Source organism: Fusarium odoratissimum, assembly GCF_000260195.1.
Source record: "Fusarium odoratissimum NRRL 54006 unplaced genomic scaffold supercont1.8, whole genome shotgun sequence".
Lineage (NCBI taxonomy): Eukaryota > Fungi > Ascomycota > Sordariomycetes > Hypocreales > Nectriaceae > Fusarium > Fusarium odoratissimum.
This window is the reverse complement of record NW_022158694.1, coordinates 1074385-1091432: the sequence shown is the minus strand read 5'-3', so window position 1 is coordinate 1091432 and position 17048 is coordinate 1074385. Positions and strand designations below refer to the sequence as shown.

Below are 17048 nucleotides of genomic sequence, written 5' to 3'. Positions count from 1 at the left end.
CCTTACTCTCCTCACAGTGCCAAGCTAAAGCCCCCTTGGTCTAAAACTGACCCTGAGTTTCAGAACCTCGAGATGTTCACCGAACTATCCAATCGAAGTATTGATTGCCCTCCTGCAAAGGGAGTTCTGACGCGCGGTATTTTCTTCCCCATTCGAGTGATTAACGTTTTCTTTTCCACCTTCACGTGGATTTACACCGACACGAGGTGATCGACATGAACATGTCTACCATCTCGGTTTTCTTGACGTTTTCGGTTGATACCTCGTGTATCTGTTCCTTCACGGTTCCTTTCCGTTCTTTACTGTGATGTTTCCATTATTCAATCCAGCTTCTCATCTAACAATTCGGCCGGTTGCCTCATTGCAGAGCCGATGGCCGAAACCCCCATATTTTCAACATCATTGTGGTCCTCCCCACCGGATGATTGGCATTGACACCTAATACCTTGCCTGTCACTTTAACCCTGACGGGTGATCTTAACACACAGTCTTCGATAACTGCAGCCCTAGTGAAATCGTGTTCCGTGTTGATTTTTCTCATGTTAGTGCTTGAAGCTGAACATCCAGATGTCATCATTCAAGTATCGGCAAAGATTCATCCTGAAGGATTCAATTACTACTCGAAATCATGCACTCGTAACCTGAGACGAAACCACCTCGTATCATCTCCTTTCCCAGTATCGCACCCGACACAAACTGTTGTGTTTGGCCGGGATATCATATCATGTCAAGGGATGTCTATCTGAAACCCCGATTATGCGAAACCCTCATTTCATTAATGTTAAGGAACCTCACTTTGGGCAATCAATTAGTTACCCCAGTCTCTCATTGGACTTTCACCTACAAGAAAGGAAGGACCATAAAGGACTTGGGTCATACGATGCATGAATGTGACAATTCAGTCCTAGTATTGTTCTTGAATCATTACTATTCCCAGTTGTGAAGTTTACGCTTCCGCTCCAATCATTAGAGCACTAAATGCACCACCGAATCCTGCGAAGATCATCATCGTATAGCGATGGCTCTGGCGAGTCTACAAACGACTTGCTACCCTAAAATTTCAAGTACTCCTATCTAAGATAGCAATGGTCTAGCTCCGCTCCCTGTATACTGTAGCCAGACGCCTGCACTGAAATACAAGAGAGTAAGGTGTCTGCTTGTGGTTGTGTGCACAACTGTGTCACTCAATTGTGGTCAAGAGCCAGCTTGAAGTATTATCAAGGTAGCATCCCTTAAATTATATGATCTGCAATGATGGTTGATACAACGGCGGGAAACGACAATCATGGTAAGGTTGCACCGTTCTATGTTGCAATGAAATGAGCTGAAAAGTTAATGCCTATTCATCCGGAAGTATGATTAAAGTTCATCAAGCAGTCGATACGAGACATCGTGTGTTGCATTGAGCTGAGGTATCGCTAGACAAAGGCCTTCCTCATACCTGATAGCACGAGCCATCATACATAAATAGAATTGAACACATATTTGTTACTTCAATATCACTGTTTATACTCGTGATAAGTTCCTATGTATTCATCCACAGATCTGATTGAAAAGTTCATCAATGGAGTATCTATGGAATACAAGTTGTGGCTATCCACAAAATTACAATGTTACGGTAGATTTGTAGTGCGCCAGACATTTCGCTTAGATAATGTAGTATGAGTGTCAGTCTATTTATATATGAAATTGATGGGCTCGGATTCCGTTACGATTATTGCCGGCGCATCAGAGGATGTTGGTTCGATTAATTTCGCTGAGAGGCATCCTATCGGGGTCTGGAAGGTTGGACTATACAGGCGGCTAGAAACTTCCAACACGTCTACATCCGAGTAGAGATGATCTGAATGTCAAAGATGCGTCGAACAAAATAAAACAAAGTACTGTGGGCAATGAATTTTGGCCATATCGTGGTCAAGCCAGAAGCAAGATCATGCAACCACTTTTAAGTAGAAGCTAAACCATATCACTTCAGTCATAAAGATAATACTTATCCAGGCTGACGCTTTAATATATTGATTATTACTCAAATCATGTCCTCCATATTTCAACCTGATCCATTTCTCAAGAGTATCACTCCGTTCTTCGAATCCACCAGATACCGTGGACTAGTAGCTGAAGAACTCGGCGTAAGAGAGTTAGGAGTACTAACACAAAATAAGTAGTACGATGCATATTCACTAACTAATGAGTCTTGATAATTCAGCCGAAGAAGTTTCCACAGCGGAGATAGGATAGTGGTAATGTCATTCGTGAGTGTCGTGACAGATTCGATCAAGTGGCTGTAAGCATCAGCACGTTGCCAGTTCTCAGCCACAGAACTTTTACCAATCGACACTACTCAAGTCTCCCATAGCTCAGTTTCTTTGGGGGACTAGCTTTTACGACCATCTCATGCTTGGCTTGCCGACTGGAAGCTGGACGCCGTCTCATGCAGACCAGATCTTCGGGACGGAGACTACTGCACGCTTGCATGGAGCCTAGCTTCGAGCACAACTGGGTAATACACAGTAAGTAACGGTACTAGCAATGAGACCACACTAACTATGAGTGTTGTGACGCCTTCAGTCTGTGCTGTGCATGAACTAAGATGGAGTTGATGAAGGGATGGTTGGAGATCTCGGATCGCCTTGCATGCATGAGCAAGGGCCATGAACCAGCGAATCTTGAAGGCTATCAGATCTACATTCCAGAAATATGACTCTGCTGCTTCACTGAATGACGTATTGTGTATCTAGAGCTCGCGTCTTCTTTGTTGACGATCTATCGATGACACTCACTTTGTATGCTCACGAGAGACGTCTTTTTTACAGATCAGAACACAATACATGACTACATCTTCTAGTATTCTCTTCCAATGCCTTCTTGATAATACATAACTGTTACTGTTGCTAAGCTGTAGAGTGTTGACACTTCCCAAGATCTGTCTGTGCGATCAACTCTTCAGTCCCGGCGGAACGGATCGTATACCCCTGCCTGTCACAACATGTCGCAATCATGCAGACCACATATGACAGCTGCATGAATCATGATCGTACATGTCCGATCCTGTTCGGCTGTTCCTAGCTCTGACGTTCATCCTTTCCAGCCCAGTCCCATCTGGTGACGACTGACTATCCAACCAAAGGCCCATTACAGCCTCCTTTTGGCAAATTCAACACATCATAAGACCAGAAGAACACCTAAGTGGAAACAACCTCTCGATTCAAAACCGTAGTTCTGGACTCAGTGGCGGACGACTTTTCCCAACGGGTGCAACGACAGTCTGTCCATCCTGCACGCCACCAACCTCTTACACCGTAACTTGCAAGGCGAAACCACATCGTTTGCTCCTTTGATACACCGCTCAATAGCATCATACCCACTCGACCACAAAGTCTAAAGCCTCTTGTTTTACACCATGGGACCGCCAGACTGTTAGAACGGTTGGAGATGCTAACGCCACCAAAGGCAGATCGTGGCGTTTAGGACCGTTGGCTTCTAGCGTCAGGGGTGGTGACGTTCTATTGGGGAGCGCCGTTTTGTTTGTAACGTCTGGGCTGAGAAAACGCCGGATTTGGGTAAACGTGATGGAACGGTGGATTTATTCTAGAAGAGACATGATGTAAGTCGTTCGGTGTCATAGAAAGCGAGTTTGATATGAATACAATATATAAGAAGCGGAAGTTGGGGTGTTTATTATACCGTCAGTCCTTTATTCACTCGCTCATTGTGCCGGTTCACAGTCACTCATTCAATTCTTTAAAATGGCCTGGTCAAAGTCATTCATTCTTTTGCTTGCTGCTTCAAGCATTACTAGCGTTCAGGCTGGACCTTGTAAGCCTCGTCGCTCGCCAACTTATACTGTACCACCTTACAGTGTACCTACATATCCTGTTCCCCAGTCTTCCACCACGAAGACTGGAACTCTCGTTTCTTCAACTACCACTGGTAGTTCTACTAGTTCCCATGGTCCAACTTTGGACTCGAGCACTACGTCTTCCACTCATTCCAAGACCTCTACTACTGAGTCTACTATCTCTATCAGTACTGGAAAGTCTTCAACTACCTCTCATGGATCCTCCATGAGCACCACAACTACACCATGTAGCACTTCTTCCATGTCGTCTATGTACTCTGTCACTACCACAACCAACAGTCACATCACAACATCCAAAATCAGCACAGAAACATCCAAGGACACGTTAACCACCACGAAGGAAACCTCTACCACAACAGAGGGCAAAACTTCCACTCTTTCAACAACTACTAGTGCTTCTAGCACAACCTATCAGACTTATACTACAACATCTACTCCATGCTCCAGCAGCACTGGAACTTCTACACTCTCTACAACTTCTGAGGCTTCGTCCACATCACATACAGAAACCAAACCATCTGAGACTACGAGCGTGACCACCGCTTCATCCACTACAGAATCTGAATCTACAAAGGAATCGACTTCCTCGAACTCTCACAGCAGCTCAGCTTCAATGAGTACCACTGTCACACAAGACACCACAGCTTCTTCAAGCACTACCTCAGAATCTTCTACTCTCAGCTCTACAGAAACTGAAAGTACGACAACAGAAACAAGTAGTCAAACTTCCCAGACAGGGTCACCGGCAACAACATCGCCTTGCACTAGCTCCGAGACATCTCAAGCATCCTCAGCTACAAGTGAGGTTTCTTCCACTACAGAGAGCTCATCTATATACGAAACATCTAAGACAACAGAATCTTCAGGAACTACTTCGCCTTGCTCAACTTCTGGTATGTCAACGTCATCTGGAAGCTCTACAGCCTCTACTAGCGGGACTACAACTTCCGAATCTTCAGTTACCTCAGAGACATCAACTTCTTCGGTGCCTTGCACGTCCTCTACGATATCATCTCAGTCTTCCGCCAGTTCAACAAGCGAAACAAGTAGTTCTGCTGCTTCAACTTCTACACCCTGCACAACCTCAACAGTGTCTTCCGAGACCTCTTCCAGTTGGACATCAAGTGAAACTAGCACTTCGGACACTTCGACCTCTCCGTCTTCAGGGTCAACTACATCTGAAGCTTCCTCCTCCACCACTCCATGCGAGACCTCTTCTTCCACTGTCTCCAGCACAGCATCTCATTCCGAATCTTCTAGCACTACACTACCTTGCGAAACTACCATAACGTCTGGTTCATCTACCACATCTCATGAGTCATCAACATCGTCACCCTGCTCGACTTCTACAGTTAGCTCTGAGTCTTCGTCAAGCTCATCAACATCTTCATCTTCCACTACTCCGTGCACCACCTCAACCAGCACATCGCCAACAACATTCTCAAGCACGACATCCACCAAGTGCTCGACAACCACATCTCCTCCCCCACGCCCAACTTGCTTCCGCTACACTATTCGCAAGGATCCACCTCAGGCTGCTGACTGCGGCCACACCGGTCATCGCAATGGCAACAAGGCCAAGGTCCTTGGGTACGGTGACTCAGACAGTGTGGAGGCGTGTGGAGAGAGCTGTGCCAAGTTTGATGGCTGCAAATCTGTCGTTTACGGTTACAGAGAGCATGACTTGAACCAGCCTTTCTGTGAATTTGTCGATGCGGTTCAGGGGCGCGATGACGAGGATGATACCCCTTGGCAGTGGTATGACTTGTCTTGTTTCAATCCGGACTGTCTCCCTCCGAATGAGTGTGGTTATTAGATGTAGGAGTCGTGGATGAAGTTCTGGAGGGTACAGTCTTTGTCATTTAGGCGAGGCGTTTTGTATTTTGTATATACCACCTGAGTTACTAGCACACTCTTTTCTATAAAGACTTCTCTGCGCAAGCGAATTTTATGTATCATCCTCGTACAGTTTCAAGTCAGTTTTCCCGTCCATAAGTTCATGCATAAGCTTGTCCGAGTTATCTCAGTGGAAGCCCCCTAGCCGAGGTCCAAAATACTCCCCAGCAGTAACTGTCTTAAGAAGACACGACTGAGTTCCATCGCATCCCTCGAACGGGACTCTATTTCCCCACCAGTCTAGATTGATATCGTTGTATTGTAAAGCAAAGAATATGACCAGCGCCGATAGAGCAACGCCAACCGAGAAAGCTGCCGAAAGGATGTAGTTGTACTGTTCATTGTTAGTGTATAGCTGCATAAGCCGCTCAATAAACTTGCCTTTGCCCAGAAAGCGAGATGACGCTTCTTGATATACATCCAAGAGAACCAGCCAATCGGCACAGCTGGCCAGATGTAGCTGATATTATACGGCGCCCAAACCATACCACCTCCGAGGAAAACAACAGGGTGAGTGCTTCGAATAATTTTGCTATTTGGGTACTGCCTCCCAAGCCACCAAAAGAGCAACACTAAAGCGACACCGAAGGGAAAGCCTACCAGGGTCTCGACATACTGACCTCCAGGTCCAAAGAGCTTCTTGGGCCCGATAGTCCCCCAAAGCACAGCAGCTGTGAAGAAGTTGTTCAGACCAGGACACGTGAAGCGATAAGGCGCATTTGGCGTACACACTCCCTCCAAGTGAATCTGATACTGAAGTACACCAACAGAGACGAACGTGGAAACAAGCGTTGGTACCATCTGCGCCCAGAACGTGAAGCGGGGAGGTATCTTCATGTAGTGTGCCAACTTCAGGTCTGCGCTGAAGTATATGGCTTGGGCGCAAGTTGTATATCCAAATGTCTTGAAGAAGCACAATGCAATGGCGTTTCCTTCGGCAAAGGAACCCCCAAGAAACTCAGCTATCACGTTGAGCGGGACAGCAATGCCTGTGGTAGCTGATATGATACCAATTGGCACAACAAAGATGAGACTCAGAATGATGCCAAAGGGTACAACTGCTGGGGTAGTGTGTGTAGGCCACTGAGAAATACCGACAATTCCAATGATGAAGGCCAACACAAGACATACCAAGTACCACCATTCAGGGACTTCGATATATGACTTCATAAGACGATTGTGCGCATCTGACACTTGTCCATCTTCTGCGTCTTCCTTCTTGGAAGGTCGAAAGCTGTTGACGAGGCTCTTGAAACCTAAGGCTATTTGATGATGGTGATAAAGCGCACCGTATGTGAGAGCAGCCGTATACATGGCGAAAAACATCATGTATGATCCTAGATGAGCCGCTGTGAGGAACGCAGGTGAGTATGCCTCGTACTTCTCAGGATCGAATATCCCACGCTCATCTAGAATAGCTGAGACGTTGTATAGTCCACCAAAGTGATCGAATGCACGGTTTGAGTTGACTGGGAGATAAGATGTGTAGTAGCCGTTTCCGTAATAAACACCTAGAATGGCCAAAAAGGACAGCATTGTACCGCAGAACAGGTTGAAGGTGGTAAAGAATGGTACCATGAGAGGGTCACAGCCCATCGTGACGATATTCCAGTCAAATGTCGGGAAGGGATTAAGACCCAGACCTGTGTGTCCTCCAGTTATAGTTGCTAGATCTCGGTTATTCGGAGATATCCAAGTCATCCAACTGAACCAAGTCAGGCCGGCAAATAGATAATTTGGAAGCCAAAAGTAGGCAAACATTGCTCCGAATGCAATGCTGAAGAATTTGAAGCGGGATGTATTCCAAATCTTCTTGAAGGGGCCAGGAACGGGCATATCGGCTACGTCGTGCAATGCCGTATTTAAAGCGATGCACACTAATGCTGTTGGCCATAGACAATATGATGGATATACAAGGAAGCGTCTGCAGATACCAGCGAGACCGTAACCGATAAACTTGGACGAAAGTCCCAGCAGGAGTTGATACCCGATGCTTATTGCGTAAGGCTGGTTAAAGTAGAATGGGAGATACTGTATCCAAACAATGTAGTTCGTATACGGTGTCCCCATCGATATACTCGACATGATAGTGATCAACATATGTTCTTTCTTATTAAACGGCCCAGGATTAAGACTGTGCCGAACACCAAACACAGTGACACCAACATCAGGAAGAGTCTTCTCAAGAAACTTCCCAAACGGATAGGCCAAGAGTTGAGGAACAACAGTGTTGACACCGATCGTTGGTTGACGGATCTCGAAGAAGCTATTGATGAAGGAGACGGCGCATGAGAAGATGAGGCCCACGAACCAAGCGCGGATCGTAGAACACGGCATGCTTGGGTCGTCATGGTTACTGACTATTGCTCTGACTTCAGCATATGGTGAATTGTGTGTGATGAGTGCTGCCTCGATCTTTATTTCTTGGATTAGAGCTTCGTGGCGCTCTGGGTGCTGTAGAATATCGTCGGTATCTGTTCGATGTAAGTATGTGGCAGTCAAATATTTATAGGGTGCCGTACTCATGAATACTTCAATCTTCTTGATGACAGAAAGAGGAAAGTTGGGGTCTCTTTTATAAAGCTTATATACTCTCTCCATCGTCTAAATTCTGTTAGTATACCGCCAAGCTTAATCCGACATTCAAACGTACTTTATGAACTTCTTCGAGAGACAAAGTGGACGCAACCTCCCTTGCTTCAAGCAAATCATCTTGAGTTACGTCAAGGTCTCTCTCAAAACCACGCTCATACCCAACTGCCTCTCGACTATCCCGAGACGGGCTGTCAGATGACTGTATTCCATGTGAGAATGAAGCAGACATAGTGAAGTTCAGATACTGACTGGTTCTGTAGACTCAACCTCTGGTGTCCTTGACGGACTCTTCAACTCCTGCATCAGCTTCGCCATTGCCGTGAAACATTAATAATAGTTTACATAAACGCTGCAAATTCGAGTATATTCTTTGGCAGAGTTGGCAGCGTCTGCTCAAGGTTGAGGAAGCTGAACTAACTATGGCGGATATAAGTCAAGTGCCGGCATACGTTGGTTGCTGTAACACGAGCCTGGAGGATGACGTCCAACTCTACCTCAAGAGATGAGAGAAACACCTTGCATAGTATTGGATGCCCAACGATATCGCCAAGCAATGACACACCAATGAACCGCTAGCCCATAAGCTTAAACCGGTGATCACAGGGCTTAGCCACCGTGCTTATCTCGGCTTGACCGGTGGGGGATACAATAGTCTATGCAGCAGTCCATTCATAATAAGGCTTACTGCATCTTGACGTGATTTGACTAAGCTCAGTGCCATTATTAACGTTGATAAATGATCTACTGTTTCACAGGATACAACTTTGCCACTTGACTTGTTCAGTCTGAATAAACGCAGTCAACATGCATTGGCCAGCCCTATTGGACAGGTCCACATCATCAATTCAATCTTGAGTGTCCACCCCAATCATTCACTGACTACGGACTCGAAGGCAAGGGCAGTCTTCTAGTATGTGAATTCATCTGCTTGATAGACGACGGATGGCTTGACCTCTGGTAACAAGACGGGGGGTAACGCATCATCAACTTCAGCAGAATTGCACGACCGCAAGGCCCATGATTTATATGTTACAGATTTTATGTTGACAATGAACGGACACAGCGCATGATTTCGTGTCGATCACATTCACATGAAGATACAAAATTCAAGAGAAGCAATTTAATTGACTGATTTACTATAAGAATCAATGAAACCTGATTAAAACACAATAACAAACCAACGAAATCCCGTGTTGGCAAAGGAAAGAAATTCCACTTTTAATCCATTATTGCATGCCGGTTTGCGCAAGAGCGATCCTCTTCCAGTGATCGCGCTCAGCTTCCAGCTTAGCAATCTTATCCTCAAGTTCTTCCAACTTAGCAGCCTTTCGCTCACGAGACTTTCGTGCTGCAAGAGTGTTACGAGCACGCTTCATGGCGACGATGTCGCTAGGGTCATCGATAACGATAGGGGGCAGGGGCTTGTCACGCTTGCGAGCATTCACACCGGCCACAGAAGAGTGACGAGTGGAAGGAGATGTACCCGACTTACGGCGACTGGGAGCAGGAGACTGGTTGTCTGAATCGACTTCATCAGACTTAAGCTCCGGTGAGTTCTCAACGCTGGTGGGTTGAGCAGGAGCAACGTTGTTGTCCTGGGGGAACAAGGGAAACCAAGGGTCTGCAGCACCGTCGAAATCGGCACTGCCGAAGTTTGGAGACACATCGTATCCATCGAACTCAGGGGACTCGTTGTAGATAGATGGTGAAGTCAAGGCCGTCAATGCTGACGAGTTAGGTGCAGACATGAAGTTATCATGAGCAAAAAGATCTTGGGGCGAGATAGTCGCCAGATTGCCAATAGAGCTGGAAGAGCTGCCGCCAAAGTCAAAGACAGAGGGGACAGCAGGTGAAGAGAAAGCCGTGTTGGCCCCGCCGTCGAAGGCGGTAAACTCCTCAGGGAGTTCGACGTCTGATATTGGTGAGCTAGTGGTACTGAAAGTGAGATCACGGGTGCACAAACCTGCAGCGTTCATCATCTTGGCGGTTTGTTGCGGGACACTTCCTGTACTCTGAGAAAAGAGAGGAACTGGAGGCCTAGCAGGACGGTTCTGCTTGTTCAAAGCGGTAGATGACGATGGAGCCGAAGAGGCGTAAAACTGATTCGTAGGACGGTTTACAGGGGACGAAGAATGACCAAAAGCCTGGAGCAACTGGGCGACTCGTTGATTCTGTGCAGCAGGGGAGACAGGCTGTTGGTGACGATTGTGCAGATGAGACGAGTGACGACGCTGAGATTGCAGCGATATAGTTGACCGATTAGGGGGCTGAGGCTGATCGAACAAGACAAAGTCCTGTTGTGGTGATTCGGGACTCTGTAACTGTTGCGCGGATTGTGCCGGCAGGCTGGAATTCGTGGAGGGAAGCCATGGTGACTGGGGATCCGTGGTGAAGACTGGGAAGTCTTGGACTGAAATGTTGGCGGTTGTGAGAGAACTTGAGCTGAAGCTATTCAAAGCAGGGCTAGAGTTCAGGTCGACCGAGAGGTGAGCTGAACGAGGTGGTTGAGTGGGGATTGATGCGTTAAGGTCCTGGGACGTAATTTTGACGGAGGACTTGGGAATAACGGGGGAAGGGGGTGATTTAGAACATCTTGACGATCGCCTTAGGCGTGAAACTCTTGATGATATTGTATTGTGATGATGATTTGGGGGTGGAGAGAAAAGAAAAGAAGAAGAGGCCTGAGGACGGGAAGATGGAGACAATTTGTATTTCTCAGGCAGCAATCCCGCAAGGTTTGTGCGCTTTCGCTGTAGGTACAAGCCCGGAATAATGGGGCAGAGTCTGACACTAACAATCTCTGCAGTGGTTTTGGTAGGGTTCGCGTTAGCAGACAACTTGTGCTCTCAGGTACTATTCCAAAAGCGCGCCCTTCGGACAGACATGGGTCCGGGCAATGAGTCACACTTTTTTACGCCAACCTTATTAGGACTGGCCGATTTCTTGAGTGCAACCAATTCTGAGACGGCGCATCCTGCGCAAAGGCACCAAGCCTCCACCATAACTGGTACTACCACTGAGGTGCTAGGGTGCATTCTACAATTGGTACAAGTTGGCCAGCCTCAAGGGGGCGCCTTCGGTGTGTGTTTGCTGTGCTCTGCCAATTCAGTACTCTTCCCCGTCTTTTCGCTGTCCTGCTGTGTTGCGTTGCCTGGATGCATGCTGGCGTAGGCTTGAACTAACGAATGCCCGCCGTAAGCAACAAGCAGTGCCCCTGCATCCAAAGCCCCAATTGGCCGAATCACTTTCCCGCCCTGTTGGCTTGAGTGACTTCTACCAATCAGCGTCTATGAACGGGTACCGAAGCCGCCATCACAGAGTTCAGACGTCCACGACAACTTACAGGCCGAGTCTCATTACATGGACATTGTTGCAGCAGTGAAAGCTTACGAGGACAATGATGAAGAGGACAACGAATCCTCTTCCAGGGGCACTCGACGCAGCCACGCATTCATTCATTCATTCACGCATCTCTGATTAGTCCATTCCATTTTGGTGTCTCAGAACTCTCATTCCGCCTTCGAGTCTGCCTCCGGCCCGTCCATCCATACAGCCACGCATTGCTGCGATGACCGGTCGAAAAAAATGTTGGCGGCCTTTTTTTCCCTCATCAATTTCCCGATATTTCAGTGGCAGCCGTCCTAGCCGACCACAATACAGTAAGTGAAATGAGAAACTGACGCATGTTTCAAGTATATCACACTGTGCCTGAAGAAATGCGTCTTTTCTTCCATGTTCGTCGCGGCATCGCATTTCGTATCTGAGCCAGGGAGACGGCCCTAGCCTCGAACCATCAATAAGCCAACATTTTGCCTGCATTGGGCTGAGATGGAAGGATTCAAACTTGATTCAGCCCACTCGTATTGCTATTCTGCCTTTCCACAGTGCATACATGGGATTCATGGGAATGTCCCAGAAATTCGCTAACTTTCCTGCCCTTTCTGCGTATCCGTATCATGTTCCTGGTTCTTAATTGAGTTCCCAACATCTGACAACACCCTCATTGAATGGTAAACCATGGGATCCTAACACAGGCTAAGGCGCTGCGCAAAGCTAGTCTAAACAAGAAGTGGATGGTACTCTTATTTCTTACCAAGCATCTTGAGCCTTTTTCAAGGTTGTTCATGTACTTCGGGCGCGCAAATGCCGACTCAATTCGTACAAGCTTCTTGCCTTGGTGTTTTGCGGAGCCACCACTTTGGGTTGTCGCTCGATGTTGTCCATGTTCTAATTCCGTTGTACGGAATATCTTCTTCAATTCAACCACCAATACTTGATTCCTCAGCGAAACACCAGCCATTAATTCCCTAGCCTGTCCAAGAAGGAATCAGCCTGTTTCTTGGCCCTCCGTGCCGCCATATCCTCCCTCCGCTTCTCAATCTCCCGTCTCCTAGCCTCCTTCTGCTCCTCTCGGGCCCGACGCTGCTCTTCCGTCTTGCGGCGCTCTTCCGCGAGCCCCTCCATCTCCGCCGTTCGAGTCTCTTCGTCCTTGCTGAACTTGAAAAATCCCGTGCCTTTCGTGCGGATCTCCCAGTCTGCGTCGTAGTGTTGCGCTGGCGGCGGCGTTGCGCTACGGTCTCGCTTCCGTGCCAGTTCCTGCATCTTCTCCGGGTCATCGGGATTGAAGGCCATCGACTGAATCGTGTCGCCGACGATGAGATTGCTGGGTGCTGCTGGTCTTGCAGACATGCGCTCAAGCTCTTCGACTCCTAGTAGACCTCGGCGCGCTCTGCGCTCCAATCTGTCCTTCTCTGCTTTGGTAACTTTTCGTAGACGACCAAACTCATCTTCATACTCGACCAACTCGCCGCTGTCGTCGGCTCCGTCTTCATCGCTGCTTGTTTCATAATCTTCCTTCCCTTCTTCTCCTTCCGCCCATTTGCGATCGAAGTCTATTAGGGGCGCGGCTTCATTCTCTTTTGGCACGTAATCTCCTCGCTTCATTGCAGCGTATAGTCGTGCTTTTTCCTCCATTCTGCGCTTGGCTCGCGCCAACTCCTGGGTTTCCTCCTCTGTGCCAGTGACCTCCTTCAGCTCCAGCTTCTTTGATCCATCAGACCCTTTGCTTCGTTTTGGTTTTGCCCCTTTGAATATGTCATCTTTTCCTTCCTTCCGAGGTCGTGCGCGGCCAGCTGATGGTGTCCCTGATGAATTATTCGACATCAGTGATGTCAGTTGAGCAGTGAAGTCGAGCGAGCTAGTTAATGTTGCATCTCGCTTTTGTTTCTTGACTGGTCGCTGACCATACAAATTCGGATCTTGAGGCATCCTGTTCGATACGTTGGGTGGTTTGCGTGTGTTCTTGTGGCTGATAATTGTTGATCATGAAGAGGAAAACAATGTTATATCACTGGGCCATACCGAATGAGACCCATTCATGCTCAGCCTGAGGCAATCAAAGTTCAGTACTGAAGCAACAACTTAAGGTAGTCAAACTACTACACTTTCATTGATCTACCATATCTTCAGGGCCTTGTTATCAATATGATCCTCTATCATATAGATGCCATGAACAAAGTGGGCTCATCAATTGGTTGCCCAATTGGTTGCTGTTTATAAGTCTCCGATGTTGTAGGGTAATCCACCGCGGGGTCATATGGTGTGCTCATATCACCGTCTTCAGTGCCCCGCCATCGGAGCTTGACTTTATTCCTTCACAAGCTTCGTCAACAGTTTCTCAGTACAACAGCAACAATGGCCGCTCCCAAACAAGTTTTCATTGGAATTATCGGTAATTGAAACACTAAAGCTATGAAACACCACAAACTGACAATTGCCAACAACAGGCGCCGGAGGTGTCGGCAAAGCCTTCATCGACCAGCTCCAATCCCTCGCTGCTCGGAAGCCATCACCGAAGCTGAACCTCGCATACATTGCCACAAGCCGTAAAGCTCTCTTCAACGACGACTACTCTCCCCTTAACATCGGAAACGTCATCGAAACACTTGGCTCCTCTACCAAGGCTCCTCTCGCTCTCCCTCAGGTTGTCGAGTACCTGGCTAAGGCCCCCGCCAAGAGCGTTCTTGTCGACAATACCAGCTCTCAGGATGTTGCGGAACTTTACCCTCTTGCCCTGAGCCGAGGCATCAGCATCGTCACACCTAACAAGAAGGCCTTCTCGGGCTCGTACAAGCTGTGGCAGGACATCTTCTCAGCTGCCGAGTCCTCTGGAGCCCGTGTTTACCATGAGTCTTCCGTCGGTGCTGGTCTCCCCGTTATTTCCACCCTGAAGGATTTGGTCGAGACTGGTGACAAGGTTACCAAGATTGAGGGTGTCTTCAGCGGCACCATGTCTTTCCTCTTCAACTCTTTTGCTCCTACCGAGGGCCAGGGCGGCAAGTGGTCTGAGGAGGTCAAGAAGGCCAAGTCCTTGGGCTACACTGAGCCTGACCCCCGAGATGATCTCAATGGTCTTGATGTCGCCCGTAAGCTGACTATCCTTGCTCGTCTGGCTGGCATCCCCGTTGAGTCCCCCACTTCTTTCCCCGTGCAGAGCCTCATTCCCAAGGAGCTGGAGTCTGTTTCCAGCGGCGACGAGTTCCTTGAGAAGCTCCCTGCCTTTGACTCTCAGATGGAGGAGACCAAGGCTGCTGCTGAGAAGGCTGGCAAGGTTGTCCGATTTGTTGGTAGCATTGATGCTGCTTCCAAGCAGGTCAAGGTTGGCCTGGAGCAATTCGACCGCTCGCACCCCATTGCTGCTCTTAAGGGCAGTGATAACATTATCAGCTTCTACACTGAGAGATATGGAAGCAACCCTCTGATTGTCCAGGGTGCTGGTGCTGGAGGTGATGTGACCGCCATGGGAGTGACAGCTGATCTGATCAAGGTCCTGTCGCAAATTGCATAAAAGTCCGTATTGAATAGCCAAAATAAAAGTATCAAGTTTGAAGCCCCAATGAGAATTCACGTATTTCCAGTTCGTTGTGTGCTATCATAATTAAAGTGACCCTTTGTCTATTCCTGTTGCAATTGCAGCAGCATGTGGATTCGTAGTGACAACGCTATCGGGTTCGGAATCGACAATCGAAGGTGGGTTCGTATTACTGATATTCCTCCACATCCAAAGGAAGAGGTCGAAGATCACGAGAAGAAGAACAGGTATGAATAGCATAAGACCAAGGCCGAGCTATCCGTAAATCAGTCACAAGCCCAGGGGAAACTCGGTCGATCTTCACTTACACAGACAAGAGAGATCAGGTTAACGATAGAAGAGTACTCGGTCATTAGAGGACCAAAGAAGTTCCATGATGCGTCGGAGGACATCTGGGGCAATCTGGGTAGCGCTACAGCTTGCTTTGAAGTAAAAAAGCTCATGACTTGGAAACGTGTGATGTTGTGGATGGTAAAATCACAGATTCCGAGGCTGCCTTCAGGGATGGAGGTCGAAGCTCCATGACCCAATGTCCAACGAACAGGGTTTATTTCCGTCACTTAATTGGCATGTGCAAGGCCAACGCTCAGCTCGTCACACCGCCTGCCGAGTATGGATCATTCTGCCACCCGCAAAGCTTCGTTCGCATCAACTTCACAAATTATCACCAGAAATTGACAAGCACCAACTGAATAGCATCAACAGCCACCATGACGACAGAGCTCACAAATAAACAGAAAGAGCGTGAGAAGGATCGCGCAAAGAGGACGAAAGATGGGGTCACTCAACTACCGCGAAAAAAGTTCTATCGCCAAAGAGCGCACGCAAATCCTTTCTCTGATCATATGCTAGAATAGTATGTGCTCTGGCTCATATCAATTGCATTGTTTCTAACTTACTCTAGTCCTAAATCTCCAGACGATATGGATTGGTCCTCATATTTTCCACACTACGTCCAGGAGGGAACACCAGAGGATCCCTCAAAGCCTCCTAAACTGACAAAAGATGTGGAAATTGTCGATATTGGCTGTGGATTTGGAGGTCTTCTCGTTGCTTTAGCGCCCAAGCTACCTGACACTCTCACACTCGGTAAGTGAAGTAAAATGCCGTCAAATAGCATGTGTACTAATGTACCCAGGCCTGGAGATCCGAACACAAGTAGCAGGCTACGTTCAAGAGCGTATAAAGGCACTGCGATCACAAAACTCGGACAACATGTATCAGAACGTGGGCTGCATCCGAGCAAACACTATGAAGTTCCTCCCAAATTTCTTCAAGAAGGCCCAACTATCCAAGATCTTCATCTGCTTCCCCGATCCTCACTTCAAGGCCAGGAAGCACAAAGCCAGAATTGTATCGACAACGTTGAACTCTGAATACGCTTATGCGCTACGACCAGGCGGCATTGTGTATACCATCACCGATGTCGAGGACTTGCACTTGTGGATGGTTCAGCATCTTGAGGCTCATCCTGCTTTCGAGAGGATATCGAAAGAGGAAGAAGAGGCGGATGAATGTGTCCAGGTCATGTCGACTGAGACTGAGGAGAGTAAGAAGGTTACGAGAAATAACGGACAGAAGTTTGTAGCGTTGTTCCGGAGGTTAGAGGATCCTCCGTGGTAGTTGGAAGTCAATGACAACTTGATGCTTTATCGTTTCACAAGATGCTTTAAATATGCCTTGAAACATTTATGCGAACACATTGTGACATGGTCACAATTTATGTAGCGTTGAGCTCCAATACACTCAATGGGCATGCAGCATTCCGCTGGTAACTTCACAAGAAAGATTATGTTGATTTACTCGGAGAAACACAACATCTAACAT

At 47.7% G+C, this 17048-nt stretch overlaps 7 protein-coding genes across 8 annotated transcripts; 3 read left to right on the top strand and 4 right to left on the bottom strand.

Moving 5' to 3' along the window:
- Positions 1-3746: 3746 nt before the first annotated feature.
- Positions 3747-5675, top strand: FOIG_06176 (uncharacterized protein; the record flags this gene model as incomplete). The annotated part of the gene is made up of 1 exon (XM_031205172.1): positions 3747-5675. One exon carries the CDS (start codon positions 3747-3749, stop codon positions 5673-5675), a length of 1929 nt encoding a protein of 642 aa, XP_031065421.1.
- On the bottom strand, positions 5665-8579 carry FOIG_06175 (uncharacterized protein; the record flags this gene model as incomplete). Its single annotated transcript, XM_031205171.1, has 4 exons — positions 5665-6089; positions 6137-8229; positions 8278-8359; positions 8409-8579. The coding sequence occupies 4 exons, from the start codon at positions 8577-8579 to the stop codon at positions 5883-5885; spliced, it is 2553 nt and encodes an 850-aa protein (XP_031065420.1). The 3' UTR covers positions 5665-5882.
- A 997-nt stretch (positions 8580-9576) lies between these two features.
- Positions 9577-10720, bottom strand: FOIG_06174 (uncharacterized protein; the record flags this gene model as incomplete). The annotated part of the gene is made up of 3 exons (XM_031205170.1): positions 9577-10262; positions 10314-10581; positions 10634-10720. The coding sequence occupies 3 exons, from the start codon at positions 10718-10720 to the stop codon at positions 9577-9579; spliced, it is 1041 nt and encodes a 346-aa protein (XP_031065419.1).
- A 1156-nt stretch (positions 10721-11876) lies between these two features.
- Positions 11877-13970, bottom strand: FOIG_06173 (uncharacterized protein). The gene has a single exon (XM_031205169.1). The coding sequence runs from the start codon at positions 13616-13618 to the stop codon at positions 12650-12652; it is 969 nt and encodes a 322-aa protein (XP_031065418.1). The 5' UTR covers positions 13619-13970; the 3' UTR covers positions 11877-12649.
- On the top strand, positions 13946-15268 carry FOIG_06172 (homoserine dehydrogenase). Its single transcript, XM_031205168.1, has 2 exons — positions 13946-14081; positions 14137-15268. Exons 1-2 carry the CDS (start codon positions 14045-14047, stop codon positions 15195-15197), a joined length of 1098 nt encoding a protein of 365 aa, XP_031065417.1. The 5' UTR covers positions 13946-14044; the 3' UTR covers positions 15198-15268.
- On the bottom strand, positions 14024-15753 carry FOIG_06171 (uncharacterized protein). The gene is made up of 2 exons (XM_031205167.1): positions 15530-15753; positions 14024-15476 (listed from the first exon to the last, which is right to left on the bottom strand). Exons 1-2 carry the CDS (start codon positions 15662-15664, stop codon positions 15288-15290), a joined length of 324 nt encoding a protein of 107 aa, XP_031065416.1. The 5' UTR covers positions 15665-15753; the 3' UTR covers positions 14024-15287.
- FOIG_06170 (tRNA (guanine-N(7)-)-methyltransferase) lies at positions 15693-16984 on the top strand. Of its 2 annotated transcripts, none has more exons than XM_031205165.1 (3): positions 15693-16077; positions 16126-16310; positions 16360-16984. In XM_031205165.1, the coding sequence occupies exons 1-3, from the start codon at positions 15932-15934 to the stop codon at positions 16842-16844; spliced, it is 816 nt and encodes a 271-aa protein (XP_031065414.1). In that variant the 5' UTR covers positions 15693-15931; the 3' UTR covers positions 16845-16984. The 2 variants fall into 2 exon arrangements, with proteins under 2 accessions (XP_031065414.1, XP_031065415.1); XM_031205166.1 differs by having other exon boundaries at positions 15884-16077; positions 16140-16310.
- The last annotated feature ends 64 nt before the right edge of the window (positions 16985-17048 follow it).